At 37.3% G+C, this 15,800-nt stretch overlaps 1 protein-coding gene across 1 annotated transcript; it reads left to right on the top strand.

The window, feature by feature from the left end:
• Positions 1–620: 620 nt before the first annotated feature.
• LOC144968736 (calcium release-activated calcium channel protein 1-like) lies at positions 621–10,094 on the top strand. Its single transcript, XM_078907367.1, has 2 exons — positions 621–934; positions 9,470–10,094. Exons 1-2 carry the CDS (start codon positions 758–760, stop codon positions 9,962–9,964), a joined length of 672 nt encoding a protein of 223 aa, XP_078763493.1. The 5' UTR covers positions 621–757; the 3' UTR covers positions 9,965–10,094.
• The last annotated feature ends 5,706 nt before the right edge of the window (positions 10,095–15,800 follow it).

Raw genomic sequence — 15,800 nt, 5'->3', positions numbered from 1 at the left:
GTTAGTTTTTTCGTACTCGAATACAAAAGCTGCAAACCCAGAATCAAAGTGTAAATAAATACGGTGACAATCAAAACAAAGTCCAGCATATATTTCGTTCTCTCATGTTTTTATGTTCATTGACGTATTGCAGTGGGATATGTAATACAGAAGTATTTATATTCATTTAGCAACTGATTCTTTAGTAAATTTAATAATAAAAATAATGAAGAAAATTTTCTCGCGATATATAAAAAAATAATCAAATACATATTTTGCATTTTAAAAAACATTCCTACCCATGGAGCTCTTGCAACATTCTGTCCGTACATTAGACAAAGACAAATTATTAGATATTTTGATGGATTACCTTCCTCTTACCTAAAATACTATTATATTATGTTTCTTTTTTTTTGATTTTGCATGGTCTCTGAAAAAAAACAAAAACAATTTGAATTTAAATAACTATGGTGTATAAAAGATATAGAAAAATAAAATGGTATATATTCATATGCATGTCCGAGCGTGCGCATGGGTAGCTGACTGTTTTGTTTTCGGCGAAATTAAAAGTTGCATTTTCTGTCTATTTCCGGAAATATTGTTCGATTGTGCATCGTCTGCTTACGCTGTTTCACCAAAAATACTGTGTTTACTCGCTCCTATTTAAAGTTTGTCATCTACGATGTAAGATGAAACGCTATTAAGTCGGAGATTATAATTTGTTTAACTGAAAGGGGTTGCTGACCGGTGTGAATTTTCCCCTAAATTTATCGCACGTATGCAACAGAACAGAAATTCATCTGGATCGTACCAAGAGTGGTTGCTCAATTCGTACCTTGACCAAATGGCACAAACACACTCGAACACTGCCCTATCATGGCGCAGACTCTACTTGAGTCGTGCAAAATTGAAAGCCAGCAGTCGGACGTCGGCATTGCTCTCCGGATTTGCAATGGTATGGGTCTGATCATTACCTTGTTAATTTTGGGTATTTTTTTCTGCCGCAAAATCTCTACTCTTAACTTTGTCAACAAACCAGTTCTCCCAGCTCATGTCTCATTTACATTTACATTTACAGGGTAAAATAATTTTTGCATTTGCATTTGAAGGAAGATTTGTCTCCTTTTAAAATTTAATTTGAAAATTCATAATCTAAAGCAGACATGATCTGAGAAAACAATAAAAGTCTCGGCATTGTCGTCTCTACTAATTTATCATGCCTTTTAATTACTTCCTGAATCTGAAAGAATGGATTGAAATCGAAGTAAGCCCTTACTTTAAAGCAGACGATAATTTTCATTTTAAAACAGTCAAATCAAAGACATTAATTTAAGAATGTTAAAAGAAGGCATTATTTCGGAACTGTCTTTGCACATGAATTGGCAGATGCAGTCCAATCAGTAAAGTTTTAAAAAGACGCCTTATAAATTTAAGTTTCGAAAAATTAAAAGGTTGCCAGGAAAGGCGTAAATTAGGATTAAGAAAGTCACCCTTTTTTTCGGTTTTCAAAAATGAAAATGAAAAAAAATATTGGCAATTGTTGAGTAGTTTTCATATTATTTTTTTAAAAAGTATAAAAACAATGGTAAAAGTACCTGTACTTTAAACATTCTTAAAAATTACAATTGCTTAAACAGTACAGTTTTATATCTCTGGGTTAACTTAGATTTAGATATCTGCTGTTGGGGTTTAATATTAACAGGTTCAAGCTTTAAAGATAACGCTTTCCCAAAATCACTTTAATATCAATAAACTTTTTTTTAGAAGATACAAATTGAAATTTTTCCAGTTACAGTGGTAAAATATATCTGGAGGAAAAATTCCATCCCCTGGAATATCGTCCCGATTTGCTGGGTTTCCCAGTTGAAGAGCCTCCTGATATTGTAGTCTTGCTGTACTATATACTAAACATTGCTTCCATTTCCAGCTGAATATTGTGACCAAATGGATATTAGAGAGCATTAATTGAATCAAACCATTGTGGGTTTCTACTCCTGCAAGGGAATTTTTAAATAAAATCATTTTTCATAAAAAAGACTGGCTCTCCTGTTTGCTTCATTTTGAAAGTGTAAACTTATCCTTTTTCTCTATGTATTGTTTTTCAATTTTATGCATCAGAATGCAAATGTGTGATTCTTGGTAAAATGCAAATTTGCTACTTACTGCGTTAAGATCTGGGAGTATATCACCCAAATTAAAAAAAAAAAACAACCAAAATATGAAAGTCCAGAGTTCATAGTTTAATGAATGTGCACGTAATAGTGGGTCCTTGTTCTATTTCTCAAACAACAATGGATCAATCATCTTCGAACTGGTTTAGTCAGCATCATCATCATCATTGCCTTTTTCACCCTGGGTCAGGGTATAGGCCACAGACAAACAGTTTCCATCCCTCTCTATCTTGAGATAACTTTTTAATCTCATTCCATGTCTTACCACTTCTCTGTATATCAGCTTCTTTAATTCTTCTCCATGTTCTTCGTGGCCTTCCCCTTGATCTTCTGCCCTGAGGGTTCCAGTCCAATACTTTCTTTGTTATAGTAGAGTCATTCTTTCTAAGCGTGTGTCCAATCCACCTCCATCGTCTTCTTCCTATTTCCTCTCCCACTTGTTTCTGCTGTGTTCTTTTCCATACTTCTTCATTTTTTATTCTATCCATCCATTTTATTCTGAGTAGCTTACGCATGCACCTGTTTACGAAAATCTGTACCCTCCTTATACATGCCTGTGATGCGTTCCAAGTTTCACATCCATACAGTAGCACATATTTCACGTTTGAGTTGAAAAGTCTTAGCTTTAGGCGAAGGGAGATATCTTTAGTTCTCCAAACTCTGTTCAAAGATGTGAATGCAGCCTGTGCCTTTCCTATTCGTGCTTTCACCTCTGCTTCCGTGCCTCCAACCTTGTCAATTATACTCCCGAGATAGCAGAAAGTGTCTATATCTTCGAGTTCCTGATCTTTTACTTTGATCTGCTCCCTTTGACACGTACCTATTCTCAAGACCTTTGACTTTGCAGGGTGAATTCTTAGGCCAATTGATTCCGAGAGGCTGTTTATGATTGTGGTTTTTGCTTGCATCTGGTCCTGGGTGTGGGACAAAAGAGCCAGATCATCTGCAAAATCCAGATCATCCAACTGTGTCCAGGGGTCCACTGTATCCCATTTCTTCGCCCTTTGGAGGTTTCCTTCATTTGACAATCAATGGCAAGGATGAACAGGAATGGTGAGAGCAAGCATCCCTGCTTGACACCAGTCTTAATTTCAAAGCTGTCAGTAAGCTGATCTTCATGTACAACCCTGCAACTTGATCCTTCATACCTTAATGAGGTTTACTATCTTTTCAGGGAGTCCATAATGTGCCAGAATTTTCCACAATTTTGCTCTGTCAATACTGTCGAAAGCCTTCTCATAATCCAGAAAGTTGACAAGAAGAGGAGAGTTCCATTCTATAGACTGTTCCACTATGACTCGCAGAGAGGCAATCTGGTCAGTGGTTAAACGTTTTTTCCGAAAACCTGCCTGTTCGTCCCGCAGTTTAGCATCTGTTGCATTCTTAATTCTCTCTAGAATAATACGGTTGAAAACCTTTCCTGGGATAGAGAGAAGAGTGATTCCTCGATAATTATTATTACAATTACTGAGGTCCCCTTTCTTTGGAAGCTTGATAAGATGTCCTTCCTTCCAATCCTTTGGGAATATCCCGTCATTCCAGATTCTCTCAAATAGTGGGTGCAGGGCCTCAGCATTTCTTTCAGCATCAACTTTTAGAGCCTCCGGTGGGATCTAGTCTGGTCCAGCAGCTTTCCCCCTTTTCATCTTGTTAATGGCACCCACAATCTCTGCTATCGATGGTGGATCACAGCTTATTGGTAGCTCATTCCTTGCAGGCAAAATTTCCGGCTGGTTGTCTGGTGGTCGTTTGTTCAGAAGGCAGTTGAAATGTTCCCTCCATCGTTCAGATTGAGCCTCTTTTCCAAAAATAGTTTTCCCATCTTTGTCTTTGACTGGTACCTCTGGTTTCCCATATTTTCCAGCAAGTGTCTTGGTAGTTTGATAAAGGATCCTCATGTGTCCTCCTGTCGCTGCTGCTTCTGCTTTCTCTGCAAGTCTGTTCATGAATGCTTCCTTGTCTTTCTTCACAGATCTTTTGACTTCCTTAGCTATGGCTCGATACTGCTCTTGTGCATCCAGTCTTGAAGCCTTTGTTCGGCTTGCATTCACTTGTTCCTTCCTTGTTCCCCTCTTTTCAATAAGGTCCAAGGTGGTTGGACTTATCCATTCTTTATGTTCCGATTTCTTTACACCCAATACCTGGTGGCAAGTTGTTATGTAGACTTCCTTGATCTTTGCCCAATGTGACTCTACATTTATGTCCTCCTCAAGCTCTGTAAGAGGTTGGAATCTATTACTCAATTGTAGTTTGAATTCCTCATTCTTTTCCCCATCTAGTGCATTTACCTCAAATTTTCTTCTTGTATGTGATCTGGTCCCATGTTTTCTGAGTCGGAGCTTAAGATTTGCCAATAGCAGGTGGTGGTCTGATCCAACATCTGCCCCTCGAGAGATACAAAAATGATCAATCTTGATTCTCTGTCACACCATCTGGTGAGACCCAAGTTGCTTTGTCGATCCTCTTATGGGGAAACACTGATCCTCCAATCACCAAACTGTTGAATGCATAGAAATTTGCAAATCTCTCACCATTGTCGTTCATTTCTCCCATGCCATGACGTCCCATGATACCTTCATAACCTACGTTATCCTGTCCCACTTTAGCATTAGCATCTCCCATCAATATGTTGATGTCTTTCCTTGGCAACTTGTCAATGACTTGTTGTAGCAGACTATAAAATGTATCTTTGTCCTGGTCTGATGCGTTATTTGTTGGGGAATAGATCTGTACAATGTTCATGTTGATCTTCTTACTCCATGTTGTAAAGGACGCCATGATGATCCTTTCTCCGTGTTGTTCCCATCCTCTCAGTGACTTCTGGGCAAACTTGCTTAGAATTATTCCTACTCCCTGTGTATGAATCCCGTCCCCTCTCCCTGAATATAAAATCTTTTCCTCAGACTTGAGGTGTTTCTGTCCAGATTGTATCCAGTGGGTTTCGCTTACTCCAAGTATATGCAGCCTGTATCTTCTCATTTCAGTCACAACTCGAGAGCTTTTTCCTGCTTCATACATGGTGCGAACGTTCCACGAGGTAATTCGAAGCTGCTTGTTTGGCAAAGACGTCATCGGGTCAGCAGAGTCCTTTCGACTTTGTCTGTTGTCCTTCATAAATTCTGTCATTCCAGAAACTCTTCGGTCGCCCAAGCTAAAAAAAGGATTTGGTTTGTCCGTCTGCGTTTCTGTAACAGTTTGAGTTTAACAGAAAGGGGTGTTAACCCTTTGCAACCCCCAACCTGGAGGACCAGGTGACTCAAAGATGGGGGAATCACACACCATTAGTTGCCTTTTATGACACGCTGGCTTGGCGTTGGGCTATTCTTGACCGTCCTAGTTGAGGGACCCCGGACACCACACGGGTCACCATGCTCAATGAGAAAAAATTGTTATCCTAAAGAACCTTGTGAGCACTGTCATTTCTAGTGAGATACAGATGTAGCTAAATATAAGATTGACAGTTTGGTGCTTTAACCACCATGACTTTAGAAATTAACATTTTTCGCAGGGTTTAGACATTTGGTTGACTATTTAAAATTTGTTCTCAAATGTTTTAATTTTACTTCTTTAAAAATTACTAGTTACATTATCTATTTTACGAATTTTAAAACGTAAAGCTGACAAGACAAGGAAGGCGAATTCAACAAAATGTAAGTTATTTGTGCTTATACGTACATTTTAGCAGAATAAAGCATTAAAAAAAAAAATTGGCATTTTTCATCTGTACTGATGAAAAAGTGCTAGACAAATTCATCAGAATACTATTGAGGCAAAGGGAATTTTGTATGTATTCTAAAAGAACTAGAGTCTGATTCATATGAGCAGCCTCATATAGACCTGGTCTATATCGTAGGCCCAGACTTGCAAGGCCTGGCAGCCAGGTTTTTGGTATTCATGTGACAAGCCTGGAGGTCTAACTTTCAAGTCTGGATCTAAATATCGTGCGCAGACGCAAGAGAGGACTCCCACCCTCCCCTCTCCACCACCCCTCTCAGAGTCTATTTGTGCGTTTATCATCAGTTTCAAGCATGGATGCGCAAATTAAGAAATAGAGGTCTAAATATTGGAGAGACAAAGAGACGGGTGTTATTCTAAGAGGTACCTGACAGTGTCAATGGTAGAGGGGGTGAGAATAGAATAGTGGAGTCATGGAATAATAATAATAATAATAATAATAATAATAATAATAATAATAATAATGAGAAGAAAATGATAATAATAATAAACAATGATAATGATGATAATAATAACGATAATGATAATGATACAGTTCACTCCGCTTAATTGCACGTTGGTTAATCACACATGTCGCCTAAATGCCATCGTAAAGGCCATGAACATGACAATCCCAAGCTCGTAGAAAATACAGATCGGAAGGTCCTACACGAATGGCACATGAAAGCTGGTGCTTAGATGCCCTTTTTAGCTTCTCCTCATAATCAATACTCTAACCCGAACTCCCAAGAGTGTGCGATGAAGCAGAGTGGACTGTAATTATACTGTGTCGGTCACTCGTACTGCTGTTTGACACACCATTGGCCTCGAAACACCAGTGATATCGGTAATTCCATTCTGAGAGGCACCTGTGGCATAGTATCTTAAGCGGGGGTGGCTTTGGTATACTACAAAGGTCAATATTATGTCTTTGTTGCTTGTTTATATACATAAATTTAGTTGTCTGCTTAAAATTAGATTCTCTAAACCTTAAAAAAAAAATATTACATGTTTTTCTATCCAGTGGTGACATGGTTTAAATGCTGACTCAGCGTTTTACACATTACTTTATTTTGGGTAGATTTCAAAACATATTCTTGTTTAAGGCCTGATATTTGGCATGATAACTCCAATTGACATTCTCAAACAAGCTGATCTTTAGTATCTTTATCATATTTTTACATAGTCAGCCTCAAAGTGTGCCATTATTAGGCTAAATCGAGGTGTCCCCATTTAGAGGATAATTACAGAAAAAATGTCCTAACTCAAAAACAGCTATTCAAGAAATCTCTTTGTAAGGTGATAAATATACATTTATTAAACATTGTGGCAAAATTACAGCCAATTCTGGCAGTTACCTTTTGAGATCTACTTAAAATGGACAAGTTAGTAAAAAATGACATTTTGAGAAAAACGCAAAAATATGCCTAAAAAAAGACTGACAAATTTTTTGTGTATTAATCTATATAATTTATTTATGGAACTTTAAAACAGTGCGAACCTTTTCAAAAGATTGATAATAAGCTAACAGCAACTTGTAAAGGATGCAGCCACATATTTTTACTGGACCCCCCCCCCCCCCCTCCTCCCTTAAGAGAAATGTGCAAAATTATGACCTCATTTTTAATCCCCATCACCAGTTGCTTAAAATTGGCCATGAATCCTAGAAGTCTCTGTTCCTCTTGCATAGATAGATATAAACGAGAAAAAAACGGCAATGTTTAGTTTTGATTTAGACATTTCCAATATAATACCAAGCTTTGCTATGTTACGATATTGATAAAAAAGGTTGGTAAGGGGTAAAGTTGGGACAATTCCAACATTTTATTCATAATTTACCTTACCCTTACTATATTAAAGGGTAATTTTAGGATTTTAGACACCTTTTTGAGTTTTGAAACTTAAGAAAATGGTTTCTACAAATATCACCAAAAAAGCGATTTTCGTTTGTTTTTTCTTCTGGCTGAATCTCAAAATTTGAGCAGCACAGGACTCGCAGATCCCCTTAATATCAGCAACACCTGTAGCACAGGTGGGAGTGACCCCTCTCTCAGCAGCACACATTCAAGATCATTGCTGACTGAATCGTCCAAGTCTAGAATCGCCTGCTGATGAAATCGACCCTTCTTGAATACTTAAGTGTCGCTGAAAACCTCTAGGCTGTACTGTATGTCCAATCCCAAAATACACAGTTTTGGTGGATAGCGCATCTTCATCACTGTTTTAGATACAGTGCAACCTCTGGATAACGCCACCACTGAATAACGACAACCCCTGGATAACGACATTGATCTCTGGTCCCGATATTTTTGCTATATGTTATTAGTAATAAAAACCCCCAAATAGCGACGTACATTTAAGTAAGCCCCCTGTTAAGCAACATCGTTTTTACAATAATAGGCAGTTGGTACTGATGCTTGATAACCGACCAATGTCATCTTGTAGCCTTAACTTATAAAAAACGTCTCCCCCCTCCCAATGAGATCGCTTTGTTACCGACCAATCAGAACACATGTTAACTACACTGCATGGAACCAGCGCTTGTTCATATGGAACCACGGCAAAAGAAGTTTATCAGTGGGTGGTACTCTCAAGGGTTCTTTAACCTTCCATGTTAGCTACCTGTCTGAGGTCAGTGGAGGGGAACTGACATCAGGCAATGCCGTGTCCAATTGGGGCAATTATGGATATTTATGGTCTTATGGTATGTTGGAATAGTGGAGAAAACAACAACAACCTCTTTCACTTTATTATTTTCATTTGAAAAATCAGTTGTTTCTCTAAAAACATCAGTCCAAATTTTATCTTTTTGTTGTCAATACCAGGTTTTTTGTTTGGTTTTTGCTGTTTTTTTTTGTTTGTTTTTCTTTTTTGTTTTTCTTTTTTTTTTTAATATCGCAAGATGTAGATCTAATAATTTTGAAGTGCTTGTGAATTTTGATGCACTTAAATAAAATTTTTGGTATTCGAAACTTATCATATCGCTTGGATTTGACTTGAATTAAAATCAAAATTTGTGTTCTTGTGTGGTATTATCATGTTGGCACTTGATTTTTATTAGTTATATTTAGTTTCGTCAAATGGCGTTGGGCGGGGCACTGTTTACGATCAAAACAATGACAATACACATTGGAGAGTGAAAGCGTAACTGGTATATCCTTTGTAAACAGGAGAAATACATATTCTAACGTTTCTGAGATGTGATTTCTCTCAGGCACTGTAATCACAGGTCTTAACACGCCCCTTTTGCCACCATCTTGAAAATCCTGGAGTAACGACACCCCTGGATAACGACATAATTTTCCGGTCCCGGGCGATGTCGTTATCCAGGGGTTGCACTGTACATGTTAGTTGCCATTTTTCTTATGTGGAGGAGGCCTAGAGGATTTAGTCCATCAAATTCAGTGGTCAGTCTGTTTAGGCCGGCCTACGGTCAGGTCTGAGACAATGAATGCTTCCATATCTGAGGTAGGCCTGGGCTACCAATTTAGGCTGGGCATACCTGGATGGTCTAACTCATATGAATCGAGCACCTGATGAATAGACTTTAACTTTAAGATTCTTTTGTTTATTTTCATACATTCTCACTCTTTTCTTTCTTTTAGGTAGCCATGGTAGAGGTTCAAGTTGATGAAACCAATGGGGAAGCTGCAATTCCTGAATCCTTGCTCATCATTTTTGGAGTCTGTACAACTCTTCTTGTGTCTGTGCATTTGGTCGCCCTCATGATCAGTACATGCATTTTGCCAAATATTGAGGCTGTTAGCAATGTTCATAGTGTACAAGCTGTCAGTGAGTCTCCCCATGATGAGATGAGACTCTGCGTTGAAATGGCTTGGATTTGTTCAACTGGGTTAGGAATTTTACTCTTTTTAATTGAGATTGCTATATTGTGCTGGGTGAAGTTTTACAAATTAAGCAAGAATGCTGCCATAGCGTCAACTGCAATTGTGATTCCATCAGGTATTCTATTTGTAATTTTCTCTTTCTTGTTTTATAAAAGATTGATGGCTCATAAGTATCAAAGACATTCAGAGGGCTTGAGGGAATTAGATGAAATGGCTAGAGAGTTAAATAATGACAGAACCAACATTGTGTGAAATAACAGAATTGGTTTAGATTTAATCAATTATTTATTGTTGTTTATTGAGATGAAGAGATTTGCAGAGTTTGACAAAACTCAATATATATATGTTGTGCTGTGCATTTCTTATCATGATCAATATACTTATGAAATTTAATGGATCTCCATGTCTTTTCACAAGTTCTATTATCTAGCTTTATGATAAGATTGAACTCATTTCCTTTCCCAATGTTAAAATGTTATCCACATTATTAATCCAACTCCCATTCTTTCTTTACATTATATACATGATTGTGTTATTGTATTGATGCATCTTTGTGATCCTGTGGTATGACACTCATCTTGTGACCTGTAGGTCAAAACTGTGAATCTCAGTTTACCTGACAAAATTGAGTCTTTGGGAAAGGCGTTATATAATATGTTTTTCTCACTCCACTTAGGTGTGATGATGATGTTATTTAATAACAACAATGATAAGTATAAATTGAGCTAAGGTCACGTGCCTTCAGAATAAAGAACGCTTTAAGGATTTTTATATGACATGGAAAGATTCTAGTGTTTTGAAATAGCTATAGATTTGAACATTCAAGCATAAATGTTAAGCTGAATAAGTCTCCTTAAAACAGATTTGACTTTGAAAATAGATTTTCAAAAATATTCATGAGATGAAGAATTCCTACAACTTTCATGCAGGAATTATGCAAATCACTTTAAGTCAACTGTTAGATATCTCTTTTTGTTATATAGTTGATGTGACCATGTATCATATGATTGTTCTCATGCCAATCAAAATGCCTTCGCAGTAAATTAAATGACATATTTATGGTATATTTTAATGTAAATGACTTATTAAAATATATATCGATTTTTGCCCATAATTATTGGACTGTCTTATCACCAAGAATTTTCATTTAATGAGGAAAAACGTCCTGCTTTTTATTTTGGCTACTATTTATTGTTTATATTTTTATTTATTTATATTTATATTTTTTAAATATTGATGTAACTAATGGCAATTTGCAGTTAATGAGACTTTGTTATTAAGATCCTTAATCTTGCTACCTGGAGATCTAAGATCCAATAAATGTGTATCACACATTTACTTTTTCTCTTCTTGACTTCTTGACATAAATAAAAATGTTTGAGATGAGGGTGCATTTTTACTGTTGGTGCTCCTAAGTATGAACCACATATATTGTCCATTCAACACATGATATTTTATTTTTTAAATGTGTCACGCAAATGTGTCAAGATCGATCCCGGGCGGGTAAGGTCAAAAACTTTTTCTGACCTATCTGTCCATTTTTATCTGACCCTCCTCCTCCCCACGCTCATACATTCAGAATTGATTAGGTTGTTGGGTCTGTTACATCTGGTGGAAAGTACTTTGCGATCAGCATCATCTCCAAAGTATATCCTGCAATTGCTATTGTCGGTTTCATGCTAAAGAAACTGGGATAAGCTCCGGCTCCATGGACCTTTTGGATTTGAAGGACCTCTTTTATTTTACACATTTATATCAATAATATTTTATTCCCTTTGCAGGTGACAAATTACTTAAAAGTACTTGCTCTTGAGTTTTTTTCACCGTAGAAAAATTACTGTTGTATATTTATTATTCAGGTTGACTGACCTCTTATTTATACATTAATGTCATCACATGAGTCATTTTAGTACAATCATTGTTCACATCCCATTATATTCCTGTTACTTTATGACTTGTTTTTCTTTTTTACCCAGGCATTTCTTTTGAATGACTTTGCATTTTATTCTGTGCAAGCTGTTTATAAACCCTTGTCTCCAATCTTGCCACTGCTGGTAGATATCTGTCAAGCATTTTTGGATGAAGCGGTACAGTTTGTCCACCGTGTCGAGTTTTTCAGTGTGTCAGGGATGGTGTTTCTCATCCTCTTCATCATTATTCAGGCGTTGTCTTTTGTGTGACTGAACGGAGTCCTGAGATGTCAGCTCACCACTGATAGGTATATTGTTAATCCTTGTAACAAATCAATTGAATGCCGAAAAGTTGTGTTGAGTGGGAACAGCATCATTGATTTCATCTGGATGTTGGTTGTCACTGCTTTTGTACCCTTCTTTCATAAAGCACCTAACAATAGTCTCTGTCTTTACCTGTCCCCATGCAACTTTGACAATTATAAATTTTCTGGCAATTGTTAAAGCGTTGGTGGATTCATCTACATCAAGAGTTGCAAGAATTCTTGAATTCACCAAAGACGAATATTGTCCTTTCCAGTTCTTTACTATTCTTTGGTCCATGGGTTGGATCAGAAAAGTAAGGTTAGATGGAAGGAAAACAATTTTTATGTTCTTCATTCCAAGTTTTTGGAGTGGAATTGTATTGACAGAAAATGGTTCAACATGGCAACTAGCAAGTGAACATTAAGTCCATCCCAGAATCTTGCCCCCCCTGACAGGTCATAAATCACGGTCAGTCAAGCAGAACGCCTCTATGCTACCTGTAGGAGTGAATGCTAGTAGGATTCTTTTTTCTGGAGATCGATGATTTTCAGCATTTATAAACTGCTATATCTTGCTTATTATCACTTGAATCAAAATTTTGTTGACCTAGTCGTTTAGTTTACAGTTTCATGTTTACAACGATGCCAAACATGGCATTGTTTTAAAATACTATGATTACCATAGTGGCTTGAGAGCCGTGAATGTCAGGGTCAATTATTCAAAGCCGGGGTGACAGATGATAACAATCAGAGTATTAAGAAGAAGGTCTCTATGGGTGGGTAATTTCCACATGTTGCTTTGGTTACATCCTTGATATATCCATAGAATGACTGATACACACCATAATTTATCAACTAACACTCACATTTTCACAAATTGCGTCAGCACTGATATAGCGCATTGATATACTATTTACAAACTATTTACATTGTTTGATTTCCTGATTACTTGTCGGATCAGTCATTACAACATTATCTATGTACAATATCTTGTTGTTGTATAGGTATTTATATTGTTGGATTTGTTATTTCTATTTTCATGGCCACTGGAAAGTGGACAGTAACATCGGGTGTGGCTTGAAGTAATGATGTCTCCATGGTGAATGCCATTTTGTTTCTTGCTGACCTCATTCCTCCTGCTCTTCTTTCTATCTTTGCTACTGTTGAGTGAAGCAGCTCACCTCCTTGTTCTCCATGAAAGCCTAAGCCAAATCCATGGCGCTTCATCCAGTCTATGCAATGCATCTCCAGAATGTGCAGCTTGGGGGTGATGGACTCAGGAAAAGTGTGTCTATAGTTTTGTAAATATCTTTTGATATTCTCCTCTGCCTTGTCGATTTATTCTTGTGATAGTGGCTTTGAATGAGACAAGGACAGTTGAACACTTCCACACAGATCATTGATGTTATTGAATTTTATCTCTAATGCTATTATCTTGTTGTGTAAGGTGTCTTGCTGTGTGTTTTCTGCGACTGTGTCAATTGCTGCCTGTGTTACTTCTCTGTAAACCATGCTTGTAATGTATTTATGACAGTGGTTTCCAATAAAGTGTCCCCCATGGAATGCTTGTCTTACTATATTATGTTTATCTAAAACAGACTGGACTGATTTCATGACAGGACCTTTGACATCATTTTTGTTTTCTTTCATGTGTTTCAGGTTTTCCTCTATTCTGACCAATTTTTTCTCCCACTTCTTCTTCTCTGCTATCCCATTGTCAGACATTACGATGCATGTTTCTACAAATTCTTTTTCCTCCTTCATTAATTTCGCTTCTTCCCACCTCTGGCCATATTTCATATAAAGATAGATTTTTTGGGGTCCGGATACCTTTGCTTTTTCCTCATAGATGCTTTCATCAAAAATTACCAGCTCATTCTCTAGTAATGTGTGGTGTCTTGTCACTATTCCAAGAAGTAAATGGAGGTATGGGAGTGAAACGTTTTCTAATTCTACAGACATCATTGGGGGGTAAATCACATTATTGAACAATTTGGCTCTGCTTTTATCGCCACCATTTTCTTGAAAGCGTCTGCTATCGTTTCTCAGGGACTCCAATGTTCTTGCTTCAGCAGCCAATATTTTGATTGGGTCTTGCATTATATGTTTGCTAGCGTGGCACCACAGGCAGGGATGTGTGCCAGAGGGTCCTGACAATCCATACAGCTTGCATAAAAATCAATAATGCCCAAACACAAACACTTTTAACTGCTTTCCCTTCCATTCCATTGCATCTAATGTTTCAATTTGATGCTTCAACTCCTCCACTATCAATTGAATATTTGTTATTGTGTCAGGTACTTTGGCCATAGCTATCATAAAAGTGTTTCTTTTTGAATTGGGCTTGCTTATGTTGAGTATATGGAGGGCCATTTTAAAGCTCTTTTTACCATGGTCACCACCCACTTTGATCAACACCTCATCCTCCGGAATAGATCCATTGTACCATGTTAGATCGCCATTGTTGTCATGCTTATCCAACATCGTTTTAACAAAAATTGGCAAATTTTTTATAATTGCTATTTCTGCTTCAAAATCTCTGCTTTTCGATTTTTCAAATTTCTTCTTCTTTACAATGATCTCATCTTCAGTGAGATTTTTGTGTACTGCCCAAATGGCATGCTCATTTGGAATACTTGTGCCTAAAGACTTGAGAAATTTATTCTGAATTCTAAACTGATGATACGTTATGTTCATGCTCTCCTTCATAGCCAAGGCGTCTTGTGGTGTAAATTTCCTTTTTGTATGTACCGTCATTACTTCCTTCAGCTCCTCGCACATACTTTTCCATTTTATTCTTTTCAATTCTGTGACACTCTGGTTCATCACATCATCATCTGTCTGACCTGTGACTCTGGATCAAAGTTTTTCTACTTCTCTCGCTCTTCTCTTTCTTTGAGGTGAACTCACATTTGCTGATGGTTTTCTCGGCTTTGTTATTTTCTGAAAAACAAGGGGCTGGCCTCTTGTTTTTAAAGAAACTGTGTCCTTTTCCCCAGAAAGATTCATCTTTCTCTTGATCATGTGGGTGGGACCATCTCCTCCTCCTGACTAAGGGGTGTATTGGTGCTATCCTGACTTCCATGTGGTGGTAAAATTACTACAGTCCCTTTGGTGATGGGGGATGTCATACTGTTAACTAACTGTTTTTTCATTTCTGGTGGGGTTTTCATTGGACTAGTGGATGCACCTTTTGTTTTTTTAATTGGTGTTGATTCAGCTGCTGGACGAAAAAAATCTGGAAGTGTTGATGTATGTGTGCTTGTAATTGTAGTATATTCATCATGTGGGTATAAATGCTCTGCATCTTCGCCACCAAGGGCTCGTGCAAGTCGCATAAGCATGTCTTCATTTGTTGTGTCCTCACAACTGGTGCTTTTGCTTACGGCATCCCCACTTTGTTCTTGTCCAAATTGAGAGGGACAGTCATCATCATTGACAGAGTCTATGGTGCTTTGTGGTAAAAATTGATTTTCTTCCACAGTCTCATTGATGTGACGGCTAAATTTGTTTCCTGTGTCAAATGAGTGGTATCTTGCATAAGAGTGACATTCTGCTTGATTCAGAGTAGAGTCAAAGCTAATCCAAACATTCTCACTTTCTTTAATCCCAGAAACAAACCGATTTAAAGTTGTTTCACTTCCTCTGCGTTTGATGTATTGAGACATATTGATGGCGAATGCAAGTTTTCAATGTCTTGGCTAATATTGATATGTGAAATAATCAGAATGTCTTTTTGGAAATCACATCCACTTCTTATCTTTTCATTCTTAAGTCTCTCCTTGCTATTTAAACATCCTTTACCACATAGTCTACACAAGTTTTTCAGTTTGTTAACATGGTTTTCAAAAGAGTGTTCCATTGTCTTCTGTA

The sequence above is a fragment of the Berghia stephanieae genome, chromosome 3 (genome assembly GCF_034508935.2).
Source record: "Berghia stephanieae isolate SIO BIC M18660-M18661 chromosome 3, UCSD_Bste_1.3, whole genome shotgun sequence".
In the NCBI taxonomy this organism is placed as follows: Eukaryota; Metazoa; Mollusca; class Gastropoda; order Nudibranchia; family Aeolidiidae; genus Berghia; species Berghia stephanieae.
The sequence above is the reverse complement of the archived record's forward strand: the minus strand, read 5'-3'. Positions and strand labels throughout refer to the sequence as shown.